This window comes from Rana temporaria, chromosome 5 (genome assembly GCF_905171775.1).
Source record: "Rana temporaria chromosome 5, aRanTem1.1, whole genome shotgun sequence".
In the NCBI taxonomy this organism is placed as follows: domain Eukaryota; kingdom Metazoa; phylum Chordata; class Amphibia; order Anura; family Ranidae; genus Rana; species Rana temporaria.
Genome location: NC_053493.1, coordinates 415,781,414 through 415,805,771, shown reverse-complemented (window position 1 = coordinate 415,805,771; position 24,358 = coordinate 415,781,414). Strand labels below are relative to the sequence as shown.

Here is a 24,358-nt window from a genome sequence, read left to right as displayed (position 1 = left end):
GAGTGTACATGTACCTATAATATAACATTGAGAAAAGTTCAGGAGCTGCTAAAAAAAAGCCCAAATGCTTCTAACGGTCCGTTTACCAGCTGCAGTCTAAACATGAAAATAGCTATTCACATTGCATTATATAACTTAGTTTTGTGCCTTGTCTGCAGAAGTAATTTAAAGTGGAGTTTCCATCAAAAATATAAGTTTGCTTTATATTGTAGCTTCACCTCGAAATGCCTGTTGCTATGCGGTCCCACGAAATCTGCTTTCCTATTCACCGAGGATCCTGACGTCAGCTCCCTCGGCTCCTCTCGTCGCTAATGCTCCTGGGAAATGAAGACATATGATGCCGTGCGCCTCCCTTGTACAAGAATCGCGTGCACTTTCGCAGCCGCTGCTCGTTGTCATGGCAACCCAAGTGGTTGACGGCGCGGCGCAAGATTGGAGTGGGACGGCGGGGCTTTCTGATTCATCTCCAGAGAAATCCAGGAAGTAATTGCTTGTGGGCTTCACAATGCCCCCAAGCAAAATGACAACCATCAGCACACCGGAATATAAAGTGTTAGTTTGGTAAGAAGTCTGCGGAACGGCAGCGCATATGGCAATAGCAAGTTACCCTATGTGTACAAATAAAACAATTAGAAAACGGACATACTTAAAAAAAATGCAAAATGTAGTGGAAACCCCGCTTTAAAGCTCAAAATTAGTACAATGTGTATCAACATGTAGGGACATCAATACCTTCAATATAAACATTTATTTGTCCACAAACTTCCTCAAGATAAAAGCTGCAAGACCAGCTCAGCCCCTCCCTGTGCCAAGGAATGTGAGACGACCTTTGGATTTTTGTTGTCGGAGACTTTTTAGTTCCATTTCTCTCTTCTGCTGTCAGCGATGGCATCCGCTGATCTGAGACAGGAGCTGGACTGTTCCATCTGTCTGACCACATATACAGATCCTGTAAATCTGAGATGTGGCCACAACTTCTGCCGGGTCTGTATTGATCGTGTGTTGGATACACAGGGGGGGTCTGGAGGATATTCCTGTCCTGAGTGCAGAGAAGAGTTCCGGGATCGGCCTGTACTGCAGAGGAACATAACACTACGTAACATAGTGGAGACTTTCCGATCTACTCAGCTGGAAGAAGGGAAGACTGGAATCTTCTGTAATTACTGCTATCACTCTCCTGTACCTGCCGTTAAATCCTGTCTGATGTGTGAAGCTTCTCTGTGTGATAATCACCTGAGAGTCCATAGCAAGTCACCAGAACATGTCCTAACTGATCCCACCACTTCCATGGAGAACAGAAAATGCTCCTTCCATAGAGAACTTCTTAAATATTTCTGCACTGAGGACTCTGCCTGTATCTGTGTGTCCTGCAGGCTGGATGGAGAACACCGGGGACACAAGGTGGAGACTCTGGATGAGGCCTCTGAGAAGAAGAAACAGAAATTGAGAAATGTTCTGCAGAAACTGATGACAGAGAGAGAGGAGACGGAGAAAAGAGTCCAGAGTCTGCAGGATCGCAGGAGAAAAGTACAAGAAAAATCAGAGAGAGTCACTGCCCTGTTCATAGAGCTCAGGAGACATCTGGAGGACCTGGAGAAGAGAGTGCGGAGGAACATCTCCAGCCAGGAAGAGCGGATCTCATGGTCTGATCTGATCCATCAGCTGGAAATAAAGAAGGAGGATCTGTCCAGGAAGATGGAGGACATTGAGGAGCTGTGTAACATGACTGACCCACTGACTGTCCTACAGGAATCAGACACAGGGGACTTGTGTGATACTGAGGAGGGAGATAATGAGGACAGAGAGAGACATGATAGACTCCTCCATGATGGAGGGGATCTGGATGTGTCTGGAATCTCACACACATTACACACAGGGTTATCTGATATGATAAAAGAGATAAATGTATTCTTCAATATACAGGAAGCTGCAGACATATTACTGGATGTGAACACAGCTTATAATAATCTACAGATATCAGATGACATGAAAACTGTATCCTGGTCAGATATAAATCAGAATCGTCCAGAAACACCGGAGAGATTTCAGTGGTGTGTCCAGGTATTAAGTAGTCAGAGATTTTCCTCGGGGCGACATTACTGGGAAGTGGATGTCAGTGAGTCAGAAGATTACATAGTCGGGATGTGTTATCCCAGTATAGGGAGGGGAGGGTGGCAGTCACTGATTGGACATAATAACAAGTCCTGGGGTTTGTGGAGGGATAGAGGTGGGTGTTCTCTAAAACATGAAAATAAACAGATCATCATATATCCTAATCCCTCCAGTAACAGAGTCAGGATCTCTGTGGATTATGAGGCCGGGCAGCTGTCCTTTTATGATCTGTGTGACCCGATCAGACACCTCCACACCTTCACCACCACCTTCACTGAGCCCCTCCATGCCGGGTTATATGTAGGAAAAGGTTCTATAACAATATCTGGGGGTAAAAGGTGACGTGAGAAATAATAATATAACAGAAAATCTGCCCAAATCTGCTGACATCACAGAAATATGAATCTAATTATTTTTAACCAACGGAGTAATTCAGTAGATTCATATTCCAGATATAAATCTAAAGGTTCCCAACACAACCAATCACAGCATTGAGAAATCTCAGCACAGGGAAGTGTGATTTATTCTCTTATAGTGACAATAATAAGATTTGGGGTTTTCAGGGGTTCGTTAAGTGTCAGTGGTTATGATAAGACTAGGAGATATTATCATTGATTATGATTTGAATGATTATTCAAAATTTTCTGAAAATTTTATATACACTATTGCAGCTTTCCAATACTTAGATGTGCTGACTGCATTGGTTTTCTTTATTCAGGTGTTTTTTTTTTCTATTTTTACCTAGAGATCCTGCCAGTAACACACTTCCTGTCCTAGGGTGACACCACCCACTCATGGTACTGTACACTGTAGATTTTTAAGTACTGTAGTTTTTTGGCGCCATTCCACAAGCATACGCAGTTTTAAAGTGTGACATGTTGAATATTTACTCAGCATAACATCATCTTTTATATTTTACCATATGGGTAATATATTGTGTTTTAAAATTGTGTGTGTATTAAAATGTATTAATGTATCTAATTGGCTCAGAGTGCTGCCCCCCTCCATGCTGCTGTGTAGGTGATTACAGGAAGCGATATCAGGAGAAATTCAGATATATACAACAGTTCTATGTAGAAAAAACGGAAAATTGTATACTCACCTTTCCGTAATTTTCCTTTCCTAATGCATCTTCATGGTAGCACACACTGGGTTGTGACTCCGCCCCCACAACCTGACAGGATTGGTTAGCGATAAATTTGAAGGGGAGACACCCGGCATCATTCTCCGTATATATCATCATTGAACAACAGGGTGGGCAGCTGTGTGCTGCCATGAAGATGCGTCAGGAAAGGAAAATTACAGAAAGGTGAGTATACAATTTTCCGTTTTCCTGACGCATTCATGGCAGCACACACTGGGAAATAACTCGCCAGTCGGGAGGGTTCAATGCAAATAGTATTTATTCCCTATAGTGCAGAAGAATTGGCCCTGATGATAGATCTGCCAAATTCGGCTATAGCCAAGTGAGCGGCGTCCACTCTGTAGTGGGAGATAAAGGTATGCCTGGAAGACCAGGTTGCTGCTCTGCAGATAGTTTCCGAAGAAACACCACAATATGCTGCCCAAGAGGTTGCCACTGCCCTGGTTGAGTGCGCCCTGACGCCTTTCCGGGATCTCCAGTTGTTGAGTGGAATGCGCTTTTTCAATAGCCTTGACTAGCCAAGAGGCGATGGTACGGGAAGTGGCTGCTTGGCCTTGCCTGGCTCCGTGAGGTATAATCAGGAGGGCATCTGTTGACCGAAGGTGGGTAGTAGCCGACAGACAAGTGGAAATTGTAGACTTAGGGGTAGATTCACGTAGATCGGCGTTCCTTTGTGTGGGCGTAACGTATCCTATTTACGTTACGCCTCCGCAACTTTTACAGGCAAGTGCCGTATTCTTAAAAGAAAGTTGCGGCGGCGTAGCGTAAATAGGCCGGCGTAAGCCCGCCTAATTCAAATAGTGAAGAGGTGGGTGTGTGTTATGTAAATTAGGCTTGACCCGACGTGATTGACGTTTTTCCCGAACGGCGCATGTGCCGTCCGTGGAATTTCCCAGTGTGCATTGCTCCAAAGTACGCCGCAAGGACGTCATTGGTTTCGACGTGAACGTAAATGACGTCCAGCCCCATTCACGGACGAATTACGCAAACGACGTAAAAAATTCTAAATTCGACGCGGGAACGACGGCCATACTTAACATTGGTACGTCGCACTTACGCCACCATATAGCAGGGGTAACTATACGCCGGGAAAAGCCTAACGTAAACGGCGTAAATGTACTGCGTCGGCCGGGCGTACGTTCGTGAATTTGCGTATCTTGCTGATTTACATATTTCGACGCGTAAATCAGCATACATGCCCCTAGCGGTCAGCGGAAAAATGCAGTTACGATCCGATGGCGTAAGAGACTTACGCCAGTCAGATCTAATAGAAATCTATGCGTAACTGATTCTATGAATCAGGCGCATGGATACGACCGGTCGGACTCAGAGATACAACGGCGTATCTGGAGATACGCCGTCGTATCTTGTCTGTGAGGCCCCGTACACACGTCCGAGGAACTCGACGGGCAAAACACATCGTTTTGCCCGTCGAGTTCCTTGTGAAGCCGCCGAGGATCTCGGCGAGCCGAAATTTCCCATTAAACAACGAGGAAATAGAGAACATGTTCTCTATTTCCTCGCCGAGGTCCTCGTCGGCTTCCTCGGCCGAAAGTGTACACACGGCCGGGTTTCTCGGCAGAATTCAGCTCCGACCGAGTTTCTGGCTGAATTCTGCCGAGAAACTCGGTCGTGTGTACGGGGCCTGAATCTACCCCTTAATGTCCAAGGCATGAGGTTCGCCATTCTCGTTAGAAAGGCATGGAAAGACGATGTCCTGGCTGTAGTGGAAGGCCGAAGTAACTTTTGGAAGGAAACGATCTGAAGGCCTCAGTACCACCAACGAGACTGCGTCTTCTAAGTGACGTGCCTGGCGAGCCGCATTAGGGACGAATCAACAATGGGAGCGTTAATGAGGGAAGAGACTTTAGACTCCTTTAGAGGGTACAACTTGGCGAGCTTATTGGACAGACCAGGCCGCTTATCCGGTTTTTCCCACTCTTCCTTAATGAGGTCTTCCAACTCTTCAATGAAGTGAAACAGTTCGGGATCCCTCCTTAACTCGGGGAAGTACTTCCCAACCTTCAGTGGTTCCGCTATGGGTTCTTCCCAACTTATAGCTTCCTTAACAGAGCGGGCAAAAGGCTCGACCAGGCCAAAGTCAAATCCAGACACCAGCTCACGTTCTTCATGATCGGAATAGGTCTCTGCTAGCTGGGCATACGGACCGGATGCGGATGAAGTGCCCGGGGTGGGATCATCACAGGCCAGAGGAGCTGCGGTCCAGATTGATTCCCGCACTGACTCTCTTATGAGGTCTGTAGCCACTCTAGCGTCCGCCTCCTTTTCTCTGGTTGCTTCATTAAAGCAGCTTTCCTGGCAACGCAGTAGCACCGCACACCCAGCAAGCGTTTGCTCCAGGACGGTTATGGTAATGTTCGCGGTGCAATGAGGGTGACCGTCTGCGGTGAGACCGGCTATGACGGGAGCGGTTGCGGCATGATCGGCTATGTCTCAATCGATGGTAGCGGGAGGATGATCTTGACCGACTTCTGCGGGACCTCTTGCTTGATGCATGTCTGGATCTCTCCCTGCGCCGCGGGCTTGCGTCTTTTGGCCTGATGGGACTGCAAGAAAAGCAGTGTTTAGTGGCCGGCTCTCTTTTTGTCTCTTCACTACTTACCAAATCTTATGACTGCCTCCATACCTTGTTTGCTGGTAGTGGTCTGCGAGGGCAGTGGGCTCCATGAGATGTACAGAGACAGCAGCAGATTGTGGAAGCTGGAAGAAAGCACAAAGATGGTTAAAATAAAGCAAGTTGGAAAATTAGGGAAGCCTAGAAGGGGGAAGGCACATGGGTACCTGGGACAAAAATCCCTGAGGAATTCGGGCAAAGCAGCAGGCTCTGGAAGGGAAAGGAAAAATGTTGTCTTTTATAAATTTGCGCGCCGCCGTCGCAGCGCTGATGACGTATGCACGCATGCGCAGTAGCGCCCTGCGCGTCCCAACGCCATTTTGGATGAGAGCGAGGGAGACCGCCGGCATCATCACTCCACTGCGCGCATGCGCAGAACGGTCAGGGGACGCAGCAGAGCGGAGGCTGCAAGGAACCACATTGCCCAGCAGGCCCGCTGGGCTAAGGTAAACAAATATGGGAGAAAAATATGAAGGGAGGGACAGCAGCCTAAACAAAACGAGGGGAGGAAGGATACTATTGGAAAAAGGAGAAGGAGCCACACTGCCTAAGTTAAGCTTATTTAAAGCTTGTGTAGATGCCAGGTATTCTGCCGGGACCAACCCCTGAGACCACCAGAGAGGGGTTCCCCCCATAAAGCTCTATTAGAGACTGTACAGGGGGGATTTCCAAACAGGAGAGGCTGAACCTGCTGGGGTAATAGCGGTAGGAGGCAAGCTGTATCGTCCACGTCCTGTCAGGTGAGGATAAAAAAGAGAATGATGCCGGGTGTCTCCCCTTCAAATTTATAGCTAACCAATCCTGTCAGGTTGTGGGGGCGGAGTCACAAACCAGTGTGTGCTGCCATGAATGCGTCAGGAAAAAAGCTTTTTTATTAATACATAATTGCATTAAAATTGAACTATGGGCAAAACTTTTTTTTCAGTTTGGATAGATCAAGGGAGGGTTCTAACCCCGTCAGATTTTTTTTACCATCTGTGTCCCATTGTGGAGATTTCCCTTCACTTCCTGTCCCATAGCCAAACAGGAAGTGAGAGGAAATCCATGTAAATCAAGGGAAGTTCTTGGGGACCCCCTTGGAAGATTCCATTGGAAGATTCCCCTTCTATTACTTTTCTGGGGACAGCCCAACATTTGAGTAATTTATTTTACATTCACTTTCAATGATAATGGTAAAAAGGACCTTAACGGGGGGCACAGACTGCAATAAAAAATTGACAAGCATTTAGTTTTACTTTAAATGTTTTTTTTATGTGTTCTCAGCTTTAATTAGAAGAGTCACATTTAGCTTGTTGTTGGTGGACACGGTGGAGGAACTAACCCCTATGCAGGCTTCCTGACCCAAACATTTGGATGATGTATCTAGAAGAGGGGGGTTGAACAACTTTTACATCTCCCATCCTGTTCTTGGACAATCAACATCTTCACGTTCCATGGTGACTGGATGAAGGTGCCAATGCTACCTGTGTGGATAGAAATGCTATAGTATGGTGTGAGCCGTCTCTTCTAGTTACATCGTCCCATCCTTGGTGTCTCAATGGGATGATGTAACTAGAACAGGGGGGGTTCCACACCTTTCACACCTCCCATACTGGATAATCAACATCTGTCTCATCACATCTAATGGTGATTGGATTGAGGTGTTGGTGTTACCTGAGTACATGTTGGGGTATCTTTCTGACACTCATTAAAACTGAAGAAGTGGCTTAGAGAATCTACAAAATGTCTTCAACATTACAGAACAAGTCCAGCTGAATGTGACTAACTGCTACTAGATAAACAATGAAGGGTTTGTCCATACTGCATTGTATAAAATAATGCTTAGTTTATATTACAATAATGGAACATATGAGGTGTGTCCAGAAAATAATGAGAATGATGCTTTAAAAATTATTTTATTGAAAAATGTTACAACTGAACACAGTCTTCTAGTGGGATGGCGCTCAGAGCCGGTGTAGTGGTCCTTTGGGCGTTATTCACACTACCAAAATGGCGTCCTTTCTCGTGTTCAAATCCTGAGTCACGATTTCATGAACAATTGACTTGGTAATTCCCGTTTCCTCTGCAATCATTCTGATAGTGATCTGTTGATCGCGGTTGAGAACAGACCTCACTGCATCCACATTCTGTTCTGTTTTTGACCGACGGCTCACTATCAGAATGATTGCAGAGGAAATGGGAAATACCCAAGTCAACACGAGAAAAGACACCATTTTGGTAGTGTGGATAACGTCCAAAGAGCCACTACGCCGACTCTGAGCGCCATCCCACGTGAAGACTTCCAGGGACGATATGAAAAATGGAAGAATTCCTGGGAGCGTTGTGTACACTCACAAGGTGCAAACCTCGAAGGAGACAATGTTCAATGAAATAATTTGTAAAATATAATTCTCATGACTTTCTGGACACACCTCGTATAATGACTCTGTTTACTGTAAATGTGTCTCCTCGTGTTGCTTCTTCCTCCTGCTGTACAGGGACTGAAAAAAGTTGATACCAAGTCACATTCAGGTCCAGGATTTGTAGAATAATCTCCACCCCCGTATGTCTCACAAATCCTGCTGTTCCCTCCATTATATTAGACCCCATTCACACCTAGGCGTTTTTACGCCTGTAGCGCTACGCCTCTGCCGCCAGAGGGCTGGAAATACATGTCCCTCTATGGAGATGGTTCACATCTCCACGCCGAACGCCGGACGCCTGTCGCCTGCGGCGTGAAAAAAGGTCCCGGACCTTTTTTTCAGGCGTCTTCGAGCGTTCGGCTAGGAGATGGCAATCATCTCCATAGAGGGGGTCATCTTGGGACACATCTAGGCGGACAATACCCGCGTTTTGTCGCCGCAAATCGCGGTACAAAACGCCGCTATTTTTACCGCGATTTGCGGCGACAAAACGCCGCGATTTCGTCCGTCTAGATGTGAATGCAGCCTTAATGAAGACCAGTTTTCAGTAGCTACATTGAGCAGGCTCCTGTCATCTGCTCTCCCAGGATGTGTGAGACATACCGGGGTGGAGATTACTCTACAAATATCTGGGGATCCTGCTGACCCCACACGATACTTATATATTTTTGTCTAACAGACAATAACATTTCTCTCCCTTCGTCCCCCACTATTTCTGCCACCAGCTGTCTCCTATATTACTTTATTACGGTGTTGACCACTGCTGTGGATGCCACACACCTTGGTCCATGTTTCTTGAGCAGTGAAGGACTCCCCGGGACATGTAATTACTGTCTATAGTACCTACCTGAAGCTCCTGAAGAGGCGTGTCAGCGTGAAACATGTAGCGCGTTGAGCATTGAGCTCTTCTACCCTTGAACTCAACCCACATCAGGCCCATATTTTGCTACCTATGATAATACTTATTAAGTCGAGTTACAGGGTGGCCTAAGGGTAATGGTGGGGATGTCTATATGTGGTAGGTTGTTTAGCTTATGTTGCTAGGAATTTTAAAATGCACTTGTTGATTTTATATTTATGTATCAATAAACGATTATATTTTAAGATTGTGTATAGTGTGGTGCCTAAAAAGTCCATCTAGAGTTCACATCACCCAACTTAAACCCCATAGAGATTCTGTGGGGTATTGTCAAGAGGAAGATGAGAGACACCAGACCCAACCATGCAGATGAGCTTAAAGCCACTATCAAAGCAACCTGGGATTCCATAACACCTCAGCAGGGCCACAGGCTGATCGCCTCCACTCCACTCCGCATTGATGCCGTAATTCATGCAAAAGGAGCCCCGACCAAGTATTGAGTGCATACTATGGACAGACTTTTCACTAAGCCAACATTTCTGTATTAAAAATCCTTTTTTTTATTGGTCTTATGTAATATTCTACTTTTTAGAGATACTGAATTTTGGGTTTTCACTAGCTGTAACCCATAATCATCAAACGTTAAAGAAAGGAATGCTTGAAATACAGTATCTCACAAAAGTAAGTGCACCCCTCACAATTTTGTAAATATCTTTTCATGTGACAACATTGAAGAAATGACACTTTGCTACAATGTAAAGTAGTGAGTGTACAGCTTGTATAACAGTGTAAATTTTCTGTCCCCTCAAAATGACTCAACACACAGCCATTAATGTCTAAACCGCTGGCAACAAAAGTGAGTACACCCCTAAGTGAAAATATCCAAATTGGGCCCAATTAGCCATTTTCCCTTGAGTGCATGTGCTCAGCGTCATATCCAGAGGTTGTCTTTGGGAAATAGACGTATGAGTGCTGCCAGCATTTCTGCAGAGGTTGAAGGGGTGGGTGGTCAGCCTGTCAGTGCTCAGACCATACGCCGCACACTGCATCAAATTGGTCTGCATGGCTGTCATGCCAGAAGGAAGTCTCTTCTAAATATGATGCACAAGAAAGCCCGAAAAACAGTTTGCTGAAGACAAGCAGACTAAGGACATGGATTACTGGAACCATGTCCTGTGGTTTGATGAGACCAAGATAAACTTATTTGGTGTCAGATGGTGTCAGGCTTGTGTGGCGGCAACCAGGTGAGGAGGACAAAGACAAGTGTGTCTTGCCTACAGTCAGTCATGGTGGTGGGAGTGTTATGATCTGGGGCTGCATGAATGCTGCCGGCACTGGGGAGCCAGGACCGTTTTTAAGGCAGGGCAAAAAGGGCGTCTGCCCTGGGCCCCATTATTTTTCTCATACTTGCCAACTATCCCAGTTTAAATTTCCTCATCCCTTGAAATTTTAGTCCTGCGCTATGTCCCTATATCTCAGTGGAAAGTTCTCTGCCCTATTGCGATTTACAGATGACCCCACCTGCAGACCCTGGGGGAGATTCACAAAGAGATACGACGGCGTATCTCTGAGATCCGACGGTCGGATCTATGCGACTGATTCATAAGAATCAGTTCCGCATAGATCTCCCTTAGATCCGACAGGTGTAAGTGACTTACACGTCGGATCTTAGGCTGCAATCTTCCGCTGTCCGCTAGGTGGCGTTTCGTGTTTTACTCGCGACGAATATGCAAATGAGGAGATACGCCGATTCAGAAACGAACGCCCGCCCGTCGCTTTTTTTTTACGTTGTTTGCGTTCAGCTTTTTCCAGCGGATAGTTACCCCTGCTATATGAGGGGTAGCTAATGTTAAGTATGGCCGTAGTTCCTGCGCCGAGTTTTGAATTTTTACGTTGTTTGCGTAAGTCGGTCGTGAATATGGATGGCCGTAATTTACGTTCACGCCGAAAACAATGACGTCCTAGCGACGTCATTTGGAGCATGCGCACTGGGAAATTTCGCCGGCGGCGCATGTGCAGTTAAATCGGCACGGGACGCGCCTGATTTAAATTGTACACTCCCCCTAGCCGCGGAATATGAATTCCGCCGGGGGAGTTACGATCCGCCAGCGCAAGTTTGGAGGTAAGTGCTTTGTGAATACTGCACTAGCTTCGCAAAATTGCACCGGCGGATCGTAATTCAGATAGATTACGCGGATCTAAAGATCCGCTAATCTATTTGAATCTACCCCCCTGTGATTACATGTAAATAACCTGCATTGATATGTAAATAGCGGTGGCATTAAGTTGTAAATAGCCGTGGACTGCGGCATTGATATGTAAATAGAGGCGGCATTCATATGTATATCATGTCCCCCTGAGGCCGTATCTACCATCACTTCTGCTGAATTCTGCCCACTGGGGAGGTAAAGGAGCTTGAAAGTCCTGCCTACAACTATAATCATTAAGCCCAACACCAGACTGTTCTGCAAAGGTAAGGAAACTGGAGGTGGAACCCTTCTTCAGAATAACGAGGTACCACAGCACCCTGAATTGTGGTGCATGTGAATACGCACATCTCAGCTGATGCATGAGGGTGTCACTAACCACTAATGGCACTGCTGTGTATCTGCTAAAGGGCAGCATGTTCCTGTGTTGTCAGGAAAGTGATTTTGCATGTATTCCCAACACACACAAATGTGAACGCAGGCTAAATGTCTCAGTTACATTGGTGGTCAGTGTGACTCTTCTCCTTACATTGGGGCTTTGTGTACAATCCTTTCATTCACACTAGTGGCCAGTGTGAAGGTCCCCCTTACATTGGTGGTCAGTGTAAATCCCCATTACATTGGTGGTCGGTGTAAATCTCCCATTACATTGGTGGTCAGTGTAAATCCCTCTTTACATTGGTGGTTAATGTGAATGCTCCTATTACATTGGTGGCCAGTGTAAATCCCCATTGCATTGGTGGCCAGTGTAAATCCCTCTTTACATTGGTGGTCAGTATAAATCCCCATTACATTGGTGGCCAGTGTAGAAACTCCTCTTTATATTGGAAATTGTTAAAAAAAAATCCAAACTTGCATTTGTGGTCAGTTTACATTGGTGGTCCATGTAGAAGCCCCCTTTAAATTGGTGGTGAGTGTAAATCCCCCTTACATTGGTGGCCAGTGTAGAAATCCCCCTTTATTGGCTGTTGCAGTAAAATCCCCCATTACATTGATTGTCAGTGTAAATTCTTCATTACATTGGTCATCAGTGTACATTTCCCTTTACATTGGTGGTGAGTGCAGAATTGCCCTTACACTGGTGGTCAGTGTAAATCTCCCTTTACATTGGTGGTCAGTGTAAATCCCCCCTAACATTGGTGGTCGGTGTAGAAGTGTCACCTTACATTGGTGGTCAGTACAAATCTCCTTGACAATAGTTGTCAGTGTAAATCCCCCCTTACATGGAGGTCATTTTATATTCCCCCTTACACTGGTGGTTGGTGTAAATGCTCTTATTACATTGGTGTCAGTGTAGAGATCCCTCCTTTCTATTGGTGAGTGGTGTAAAATCCCCCCTCACATTGGTGGTCAGTGTAAATCCCCCTCACATTGGTGGTCAGTGTAAATCCCCCCTCACATTGGTGGTCAGTGTAAATCCCCCCTCACATTGGTGGTCCGTGTAAATCCCCCTCACATTGGTGGTCAGTGTAAATCCCCCCTCACATTGGTGGTCAGTGTAAATCCCCCCTCACATTGGTGGTCCGTGTAAATTCCCCATTACATTGGTAGAATCCCCAACTATATACTTGCCAAAGATTTCCAGCTTTGCTCTACATCAGGGGTGGGGAACCTGCGGCCCGCGGGCCACTTGCGGCCCACAAAATCATTCCATCCGGCCCCCCCGTGCCGTGTCTGCAAGCGGGCAGTGGCACTGAACATGCATGTGTTGAGGGCGCTCCTCCGAGTGCGGACTGTCAGCTCCCCTAGCTGAAGGTAGCACTGTGCTACAGAGCAGACAGACTACTTGCAGGGCCGGATTAACAATGGGGCTGATGGAGCTGCAGTTCCAGGCCCCTTTCTCAAGATAGGCCCATTTGCCCAAAAAAAAAAAAAAAACCCCTGAAAAAAAAAAAAAAAAAGATCGACTTTGGGGGGGGGGGGGGGGCTTGTAGCTCGACGACTAGAGGTCACAGAAATCCCACATTTGGGGGTAGGCAGGTGAAGAGCTACCCCACAACTGGTTAAAATATGGGACGGCTATCATTTATGGTTCCGGAGATACAGGCCTGCTTGCACAGCCTGTCAGAAGCTACATTCAGAGCGGCCAATATAAATACAAGCTGACACACTGCAGCAGACTGATAGGATCACAGTGCTTATAATAATTATTTGTATATTACTCATGGTAATTAACCCCTCGCCACCCAGGCCAATTCTGACACTTCTCTACTACATGTAAAAATTAGGGATGCACCGAAATGGAAATTTCAGAACCGAAACGAAACCGAAATAAAAAAAAAATTCAGTCCGAAACCGAAACCGAAACCGAAAATTAATTTTCTTTGTTTTCCCCCTATTTCAATTTTTTGGCGGCAATCGATGTGGCAATAATAATTGATGGTTACAGTGGCTGCGTTTGATGGGCACAGTGGCGACGTGTGTTGGCAGTGGCATAGTGGCTGCGTGTGATGGCACAGTGGCTGCGTTTGATGGGCACAGTGGTGGCAATTGATGGGGCAAACTGGCAGTGGCAATAATAGATGGTTACAGTGGCTGTGTTTGATGGGCACAGTGGCGACGTGTGTTGGCACAGTGGCTGCATGTGATGGCACAGTGGCTGCATGTGATGGCACAGTGGCTGCGTTTGATGGGCACAGTGGTGACGTGTGTTGGCAGTGGCACAGTGGCTGCATGTGATGGCACAGTGGCTGCGTTTGATGGGCACAGTGGTGACGTGTGTTGGCAGTGGCATAGTGGCTGCGTGTGATGGCACAGTGGCTGCGTTTGATGGGCACAGTGGTGACGTGTGTTGGCAGTGGCACAGTGGCTGCATGTGATGGCACAGTGGCTGCGTTTGATGGGCACAGTGGTGACGTGTGTTGGCAGTGGCATAGTGGCTGCGTGTGATGGCACAGTGGCTGCGTTTGATGGGCACAGTGGTGACGTGTGTTGGCAGTGGCATAGTGGCTGCGTGTGATGGCACAGTGGCTGCGTTTGATGGGCACAGTGGTGACGTGTGTTGGCAGTGGCATAGTGGCTGCGTGTGATGGCACAGTGGCTGCGTTTGATGGGCACAGTGGTGACGTGTGATGGCACAGTGGTTGTATGTGATGGCACAGTGAGGCTGCAATTAATGTTTTTTTTTGGTAGTCAGATAAGGCAAGCATGGCTCAATAACACACAAACGTTAAACGTTTGTATGTTATTGAGCCATGCTTGCCTTATCTGACTACCAAAAAAAAAATGGCACCTCAGTTCCTCAGTTAGTTAACAGTTAAAGGTTTTGTGCTGCTTACTTTTAGTACACTGCTAGGTTCCTCCTAGGCATGCAGTGTGATTACAGGCACACAGGCTCCGACACAGCTCCCTGCGCGCTCCGAGTCCTCCCTCGCCTCCGGCCGTGACGTCACGCGGCTCACGCTGCTGGACTATACCAAGAGAGTCCAAAGAGTAGGGGGAGTCCAAAAATCAGGAAATCGGAGCTAGGAGAACTCCGGTGGAGCGCGATCGGCAGTCGGCACACAATTTGTACAGTGCCACTGCCGCTGCTCACGCTATGTACAGGTCTGGCGGCCAGAGTGTGTGTCTGGCGGTCTGCGTGTACATAAGAACCACCCCTCTTGTAAACTAAATGGTACAACCCAAAACTTTATTATCGGCAATTTTTACTGTGTTTCGGCAGGGACCCAAAAATGCTATTTTCGGCCGATATGTATCGGCCGCCGATAATCGGTGCATCCCTAGTAAAAATCATCATTTGTTTTTTGCTAGAAAATGACTCTATGGTGGTCTTTGCACTTTTTATGTTGCAGGGTACAGAGCTGCACATTTCTGGCTAAAATGAGAATTGCAATTTTTTTTGCTTAGAAGATAGATCACGATTCTCTCACGATTCTTGCGGTGTAACATCATCTTTCACATTAAAACAAAAAAAAAAATGGGCTAACTTCACTGTTTTGTTTTTATGGTTTTTATTATTCATTGAAGTGGGCAAATGCAGTGTGACATAAAATAATGCAGCAATTGCCATTGTATTCCCTAGAGTCTCTGCTAAAATATATATAATGTTTGGCGGTTCCAAGTAATTTTCTAGCAAATAATATTGCTTTTTAACTTAAAGCGGGAGTTCACCCATTTATAAAAAAAAAAAATTTCTCCCCTTAGCTTCCTGCTCGTTCGGTCTAGGGGAATCGGCTATTTATATTAAAATATGATCCGTACTTACCGTTTTCGAGATGCATCTTCTTCCGTCGCTTCCGGGTATGGGTCTTTGGGAGCGGGCGTTCCTTCTTGATTGACAGCCTTCCGAGAGGCTTCCGACGGTCGCATCCATCGCGTCACTTGTAGCCGAAAGAAGCCGAACGTCGGTGCGGCTCTATACTGCGCCTGCGCACCGACGTTCGGCTTCTTTCGGAAAATCGTGACGCGATGGATGTGACCGTCGGAAGCCTCTCGGAAGCCTGTCAATCAAGAAGAAACGCCCATTCCCGCAGCCCATACCCGGAAGCGACGGAGAGGATGCATCTCGTAAACGGGTAAGTACTGCACATATTTTAAAATAAATAGCCGATTCCCCTAGTAAAAACGAGCAGGAATCTAAGGGGAAAAGTGCCCTCTAAGGGTGAACCCCCGCTTTAAGAAACAAGTGTTGGACTTTAAGTGGTTACATTTCCTGAATTTACACACAGAAGTTTGATCTAAGAATGTTTCATTTTTTTTACAAACTTGGCAGACTGCCCAGATTTTTTCTTTTGACAGCTGAAAGTCTTTCCACTTGTTATATGAAAGAATCAGCAAACTCTGCATTGAAGATCGTCAGGGGGGTTGAATCGAGATCACAATTTTTTTAACGATTAATTGTGCAGCTCTAGCACGGTATTTGCGCAGCAATTTTTCAAACATGTTTTTTTTTGGAACTGTTTCATTCATTAAAAAAAAACACTAGTTAGTTAAGTTAGCATGATTTTTTTTGGTATCCTAAGCGATTCTTTAATTTTTTTTTAGGTTACATGTTTAGAGTTACAGAGGAGGTCTAGTACTAGAATTATTGTTCTCGCTCTAACGATTGTGGCGTATGTAACCTGTGTGTATCTGGCTCTGATACTACCAGTGCCTACCCAGCCACTGACTAGTATCTCTCCCCAGCCTGTCCCCGCACACCCTCTCACCTGCTGACCAGTGAGTACAATGATCAGTGTTGCTAACAATTGCTGGCAGCACGGATTGTTTTGGGAACAACCTAACAGGCTGGTTGTACTCAAGTCGATTAATAGATTGACTTGTGTAAAACCAGCTAGCCCATACATAGATCGACTATGGCTGGTCTCTGCATAATTGGCGTAATTTCAATCCATGTATGACCCGCTTAACCACTACGCAGTCCCTAAATATCCTTCCACTCCTGTACATAGTGCTCACTGTCATACTCTCCATACTCCTCTCCTATACATAGTGACCACTGTCATACTCTCCACACTCCTCTCCTATAAATAGTGACCACTGTCATACCCTCCACACTCCTCTCCTGTACATAGTGCCCACTGTCATACCCTCCAAACTCCTCTCCTATACAGAGCGCCCGCTGTCATACCCTTCACACTCCTCTCCTGTACATAGAGCCTGCTGTCATACACTTCTCTCCTGTACATAGTGCCCACTGTCATACCCTCCACACTCCTCTCCTATACATAGTGCCCACTATCATACCGTCCACATTCCTCTCCTGTACATACTGCCCACTGTCATACCCTCCACACTCGTCTCCTGTACATACTGCCCCATCATACCCTCCACACTTCTCTCTGGTACGTACTACCCTCTGTCATACCCCCACACTCTTCCTGTACATACTGCCCATTGTCATACCCTTCACACTCCTCTCCTGTACATAGTGCCTTTTGCCGTACCCTTTGTACTCCTCTCCTGTACATAGTGCCCACTGTTAGACCCTCCACATTCCTCTCCCTCACCTGCACATACTTCCCACTTATATACCGTCCATACTCCTCCCCTATGTCGCTTACCCACAAAAACAGTTCTTTAAAATTATACTGAATATCCTCAATGTTACCAGCTCTAGAATGGACACACTTTTGTTAGTTCAACTAAAGGAAATCTCAGTTCTCATATTTGTTCTGCCCCATTATTAATACTCCTTTAATTTTGTGATTACTACTGTGATGTATAGAGGAACATCGGGGATCTCAGCTACTCTAAATATAGCACTTATATAAAAAAGTGTCCCTGAAAATATTTTTTAAATGTTGGCAACTGTGCACTTAGGCACTGCCCAAGGACCACTGGGTCAGTAGGGGGCCCCATGAGAGGCTCCTGGGATCCTGTGATAATAAAGCGGTAGTAAACTTTCCTGACATTACTACTTTTTAGAGGCCCTGGGGTAGGTTATGCCACAATGTACAAGTATGCACAGCATATTAGCACATTAGTGTACACTTACATTTTCAGACTGAGCCCTCCAGTGCTGCGCTGTGATGAATCAGGCGGGGCCCGGGCGCTTACATCTTCACCCGCTCTTCCTTCTGGGTTCTGTGCCATTGGTCACTTGCCTTGGCTGGGCTGCGTTCATGTCATTCCCACGCATTTATTTATTATTTACAAAAGGCCCCACCAAAATCCTCAGCACCAGGCCCATAATGTTTTTAATCTGGCCGTGGCCATATCTACCATCACTTCTGCTGAATTCTGCCCTCTGGGGAGGTAAAGGAGCTTGCTTGAAAGTCCTGCCTACAACTATAATCATTAAAGGGTCACTAAAGGAAAAAAACATTTTTGTTTCTAAACAAACATGTTATACTTACCTCTACTGTGCAGTTCGTTTTGCACAGAGTGTCCCCGATTAAGGTGAAAAAACTTTCTCCTTTACAACTCCTTTTTGTCCCCTTTCACAAGGACGGATAGAATGGTGCTTTTAGCTGCGGATTCTACAGCAGCTAGAAGCACACAATGTTTCCTTTGACACCATTCACACACTGCGTTTAGCTGTGGTTTCGTTACCTGCGGTTTGTTGCGAATAGAAAAAATAGAATTGAATGCGTACAGGTGCGATCTGGCGCAGCTATCTGCACATAACCGCAGGTAATCGCAGTGCACTGTGTCAGCTGCATTTGGTATGAATCTTGAGGGGGATCTCCATGCCAAATTTTAAATAAAAAACCGGCATGAGTTCCCCCTCCAAGGGCATACCAGGCCCTTAGGTCTGGTATGGATTTTAAGGGGAACCCCGTACGCTGAAAAAACAGCGTGGGGGCCCCCAGAATCCATACCAGACCCTTATCCAAGCACGCAGGCTGGACAGGAAAGGGGGTGGGGACGAGCGCTCCCCTCCTGAACCATACCAGGCCGCATGCCCTCAGCATTGGGGGGTAGGGCCTCTTCCCAACAACCCTGGCCGTTGGTTGTCGGGGTTTGCGGGCAGGGAGCTTATCGGAAACCGAGAGCCCCCTTTAATAAGGGGCCCCCAGATCCCGGATCACCCACCCTAGGTGAATGAGTAAGGGGTACATCGTTCCCTTACCCATTCACCTGGAGGAAAAAATAAATAAAAAAAAAACACACTACACAGGTTTTAAAAGTCATTTATTAGGCAGCTCCGGGGGTCTTCTTCCAACTTCGGGGGTCTTCTTCCGACTTTGGGGGGTCTCTTCTTCTGCTCTCCCTGCTTCCTTCTGCCGGGCATCTCCATTATCTTCTTGCATCTCTTTTACTAGCGGGGGGCCCAGTCTTCCACGTTGCCTTCTTCCCTCCTCTCCGATGTCCTTCTGCCGGGCTTCTCCACTATCTTCTTGCAGCTCTTTTACTGCCTGATCTAATTCAGTAAACTGATTTTGAATCTATTTATTGTATGTCTCAAAGTATGCAGAGAGCGAAATTGCATGGAAGAGGGGGCCCAAGAAAATGTTTGACCAGGGTCCAGTCAATATTAAAGACGGCCCTGTGGGGAGCTACAGATCATTGAGGGAACCATGAATGACAACATGTACTGTGACATATTGAAGCAGAGCATGATCCCCTCCCTCCAGAGAGAATTCCAACATAACGACCCCAAACACACCTCCAAGATGATCACTGCCTTGCTAAAGAAGCTGAGGGTAATGCCGCGTGCACACGATCGGAAATCCCGACAAGAAAAGTCCCATGTGAGCTTTTTGTCGGAAATTTCGACCGTGTGTAGGCTCCATCAGACTTTTTCTGTCGGAATTTCAGCCAACAAAAGATTGAGAGCAGGTTCTCTATTTTTCCAACGGAATAAGTTTCTATAGGAAAATCCACTCGTCTGTATGCAATTCCAACGCACAAAAAACACACATGCTCAGAATCAAGCAGAAGAGCCGAACTGCCTATTGAACCTCATTGATCACGGCTCGTCATGCGTGTTGTACGTCACTGCGTTCTTGACGGTTGGAATTTTCGACAAGATTTGGTTGACCGTGTGTATGCAACACAAGTCTGAGCCAACATTCCGTCAGAAAAAAATCCACGGTTTTCTTGTCGGAATTCCCGATCGTGTGTACGCGGCATAAAGGTAATGGACTGGCCAATCATGTCTCCAGACCTAAACCCTATTGATCGTCTGTGGGGCTCCTCAAAGGGAAGGTGGAGGAGCGCAAGGTCTCTAACATCCACCAGCTCTGTGATGTCATCATGGAGGAGGGGAAGAGGACTTCAGTGACAACCTGTGAAGCTCTGGTGACCTCCATGCCCAAGAGGGTTAAGGCAGTGCTGGAAAATAATGGTGGCCACACAAAATATTGACACTTTGGGCCCAATTTAGGCATTTCCACTTAGGGGTGTACTCACTTTTGTTGCCAGCGGTTTAGACATTAACCACTTAAGACCCGGAACGAAATGCAGCTAAAGGACTTTGCCCCTTTTTGCGATTCGGCACGGTGTCGCTTTAACTGACAATTGCGCGGTCGTGCGACGTGGCTCCCAAACAAAATTGGCGTCCTTTTTTCCCCACAAATAGAGCTTTCTTTTGGTGGTATTTGATCACCTCTGCAGTTTTTATTTTTTGCGCTGTTAACAGAAATAGAGCGACAATTTTGAAAAAAATTCAATATTTTTAACTTTTTGCTATAATAAATATCCCCCAAAAATATATATATATATATATAAAAATTTCCTCAGTTTTGGCCGATACGTATTCTTCTACCTATTTTTGGTAAAAGAAAAATGCAATAAGCGTTTATCGGTTGGTTTGCGCAAAATTTATAGTGTTTACAAAATAGGGGATAGTTTTATTGCATTTTTATTAATTATTTTTTTTACTACTAATGGCGGCAATAAGCGATTTTTTTCATGACTGCGACATTATGGCGGACACTTTTGACAACATTTTGGGACCATTGTCATTTTCACAGCAAAAAATGCATTTAAAATGCATTGTTTATTGTGAAAATGACAGTTGCAGTTTGGGAGTTAACCACTAGGAGGCGCTGATGGGGTTATGTGTGACCTGAAGTGTGTTTACAACTGTAGGGGGGTGTGGCTGTAGGTGTGACGTCATCGATTGTGTCCCCCTAAAAAAGGGATGACACGATCGATGCTGCCGCAACAGTGAAGAACAGGGAAGCCGTGTTTACACGCGGCTCTCCCTGTTCTTCAGCTCCGGGGACCGATCGCGGGACTCCAGTGGCGATCGGGTCCGCGAGTCCCACGGTCACGGTCATGGAGCTTCGGACCGGGTCGCGGGATTGCGCCCGCGACCCCACAGCTGGGCTTAAAGGACAACGTACCTATACGTTGATGTGCCCAGCCGCGCCATTCTGCCGACGTATATCGGCGTGAAGGGGTCCTTAAGTGGTTAATGGCTGTGTGTTGAGTTATTTTGAGGGGACAGCAAATTTACACTGTTATACAAGCTGTACACTCACTACACAACATTGTAGCAAAGTGTCATTTCTTCAGTGTTGTCACATGAAAAGATAGAAGAAAATATTTACAGAAATGTGAGGGGTGTACTTACTTTTGTCAGATACTGTAACTCTGTGTGTAATGGATCTATATAATATAGGAGTTTAATTTTTTTAATTGAATTATTGAAATAAATGAACTTTTTGATGATATCACATTTTTTGAGACGCTCTTGTATATCTCTCAGGACAGGTTTCTTTTACCGTTGGAAATAATTTTCTCCTAAACACAAAAAGCATCAACATGCAAATATCTATCACACTGCATTATAGAACTTAGTTTTGTGCCTCGTCTGCAGAAGTCATTTAAAGCTCCAAATCAGTACAATGTGTATCAACATGTAGGACATATACCTTCAATATAAACATTTATTTCTCCACAAACTTCCTCAAGATAAAAGCTGCAAGACCAGCTCAGCCCCTCCCTGTGCCGAGGAATGTGAGACGCCCTTTAGATTTTCCTTGTCGGAGACTTTTTACTTTCATTTCTCTCTTCTGCTGTCAGCGATGGCGTCTGCTGATCTGAGACAGGAGCTGGACTGTTCCATCTGTCTGACCACATATACAGATCCTGTAAACCTGAGATGTGGTCACAACTTCTGCCGGGTCTGTATTGATCGTGTGTTGGATACACAGGGGGGGTCTGGAGGATATTCCTGTCCTGAGTGCAGAGAAGAGTTCCGGGATCGGCCTGTACTGCAGAGGAACATAACACTACGTAACATAGTGGAGACTTTCCGATCTACTCAGCTGGAAGGGAAGACTGGAATCTTCTGTACTTATTGCTATCACTCTCCTGTACCTGCTGTTATATCCTGTCTGATGTGTGAAGCTTCTCTATGTGATAATCACCTGAGAGTCCACAGCAAGGGACCAGAACATGTCCTAACTGATCCCACCACTTCCATAGAGAACAGAAAATGCTCCATTCATAGGAAACTTCTTGAATATTACTGCACTGAGGACTCTGCCTGTATCTGTGTGTCCTGCAGGCTGGATGGAGAACACCGGGGACACAAGGTGGAGACTCTGGATGAGGCCTCTGAGAATAAAAAACAGAAACTGAGAAATGTTCTGCAGAAACTAATGACTGAGAGAGAGGAGACGGAGAAAAGAGTCCAGAGTCTGCAGGATCGCAGGAGAAAAGTACAAGAAAAATCAGAGAGAGTCACTGCCCTGTTCATAGAGCTCAGGAGACATCTGGAGGACCTGGAGAAGAGAGTCCGGAGGAACATCTCCAGCCAGGAAGAGCGGATCTCATTGTCTGATCTGATCCATCAGCTGGAAATAAAGAAGGAGGATCTGTCCAGGAAGATGGAGGACATTGAGGAGCTGTGTAACATGACTGACCCACTGACTGTCCTACAGGAATCAGACACAGGGGACTTGTGTGATACTGAGGAGGGAGATAATGAGGACAGAGAGAGACATGATAGACTCCTCCATGATGGAGGGGATCTGGATGTGTCTGGAATCTCACACACATTACACACAGGGTTATCTGATATGATAAAAGAGGTAAATGTATTCTTCTATATACAGGAAGCTTCAGACATATTACTGGATGTGAACACAGCTGATAATTATCTACAGATATCAGATGACATGAAAACTGTATCCTGGTCACATATAAAGCAGAATCGTCCAGAAACACCGGAGAGATTTCAGTGGTGTGTCCAGGTATTAAGCAGTCAGAGATTTTCCTCGGGGCGACATTACTGGGAAGTGGATGTCAGAGAGTCAGAACTTTGCATAGTTGGGGTGTGTTATCCCAGTATAGAGAGGAGAGGAAGGCAGTCAGGGATTGGAAATAATAAGAAGTCCTGGGGTTTGCACAGGTATAGAGGTGTGTGTTCTCTAATACATGACAATAAACCGATCAGAATATCTCCCGATCTCTCCAGTAACAGAGTCAGGATCTATGTGGATTATGAGGCCGGGCGGCTGTCCTTTTATGATCTGTGTGACCCGATCAGACACCTCCACACCTTCACCACCACCTTCACTGAGCCCCTCCATGCCGGGTTATGTGTAGGAAAAGGTTCTATAACAATATCTGGGGGTGAGGGGCGACGTGAGAAATAATAATATAACAGAAAATCTGCCCAAATCTGCTGACATCACAGAAATATGAATCTGATGATTTTTAACCAACAGAATAATGCAGTAGATTCATATTCCAGATGTCATAAATCTAAAGGTTCCCAACACAACCAATCACAGCATTGAGAAATCTCAGCACAGGGAAGTGTGATTTATTCTCTTATAGTCACAATAATAAGATTTGGGGTTTTCAGGGGTTCATTAAGTGTTAGTGGTTATGATAAGACTAGGAGATATTATCATTGATTATGATTTGAATGATTATTCAACATTTTCAGAAAATTGTAATATACACTATTCATTAAATGTGCTGACTGCATTAGTTTTCTTTTTTCAGACGTTTTTTATTCTTTTCTATTATTACCTAGAGATTCTGCCAGTAACACACTTCCTGTCCTGGGGTGACACCACTCACTCATAGTACTGTACAGTGTAGATTTTGAGGTACTGTCGTTTTTTGGCGCTGTTCCACGAGCGTACGCAGTTTTAAAGAGTGACATGTTGGGTATCTATTCACTCAGCATAACATCATCTTTTATATTTCCCCATATGGGTAATATATTGTGTTTTAAAATTGTGTGTGTTTTAAAATGTATTACGTTTTTTTGTTTTTAATTTGCATTTTAAAAAATGCTGTGCAAATATAAAAATATGCCACACCCTCCATTTTATTCTCTAGGGCCTCTGCTTAAAACAATAGATAATATTTGGGGTTTTTAAGCGGTTTTCTGGCAAAGCAATGCTGATTTTTACATATAGGAGAGGAATGTCAGGATTGGCCCGGACTGGAAGCGGTTAACCACTTCCATACAGGGCACTTACTCACCTTCCCGCCCAAGCCAATTTTCAGCTTTCAGCACTGTCGCACTTTGAATGGCAATTGCGCGGTCATGCTACACTGTACCCAAACAAAATTGGCGTCCTTTTTCCCCACAAATAGAGCTTTCTTTTGGTGGTATTTGATCACCTCTGCGATTTTTTT

General features: G+C 45.6%; 2 protein-coding genes across 2 annotated transcripts; both read left to right on the top strand.

The window, feature by feature from the left end:
• The first annotated feature begins 882 nt into the window (after window positions 1–882).
• LOC120941361 (E3 ubiquitin/ISG15 ligase TRIM25-like) lies at window positions 883–2,454 on the top strand. The gene has a single exon (XM_040354699.1). It carries the CDS (start codon window positions 886–888, stop codon window positions 2,452–2,454), a length of 1,569 nt encoding a protein of 522 aa, XP_040210633.1. The 5' UTR covers window positions 883–885.
• Window positions 2,455–21,549: 19,095 nt separating this feature from the next.
• Window positions 21,550–23,694, top strand: LOC120941629 (E3 ubiquitin/ISG15 ligase TRIM25-like). Its single transcript, XM_040355159.1, has one exon. It carries the CDS (start codon window positions 21,781–21,783, stop codon window positions 23,356–23,358), a length of 1,578 nt encoding a protein of 525 aa, XP_040211093.1. The 5' UTR covers window positions 21,550–21,780; the 3' UTR covers window positions 23,359–23,694.
• Window positions 23,695–24,358: the final 664 nt, after the last annotated feature.

Bases quoted from the DNA above. Each gene is read 5' to 3' on its own strand.
- LOC120941361 (XM_040354699.1), top strand. From the start codon at position 886: ATGGCATCCGCTGATCTGAGACAGGAGCTGGACTGTTCCATCTGTCTG.
- LOC120941629 (XM_040355159.1), top strand. From the start codon at position 21,781: ATGGCGTCTGCTGATCTGAGACAGGAGCTGGACTGTTCCATCTGTCTG.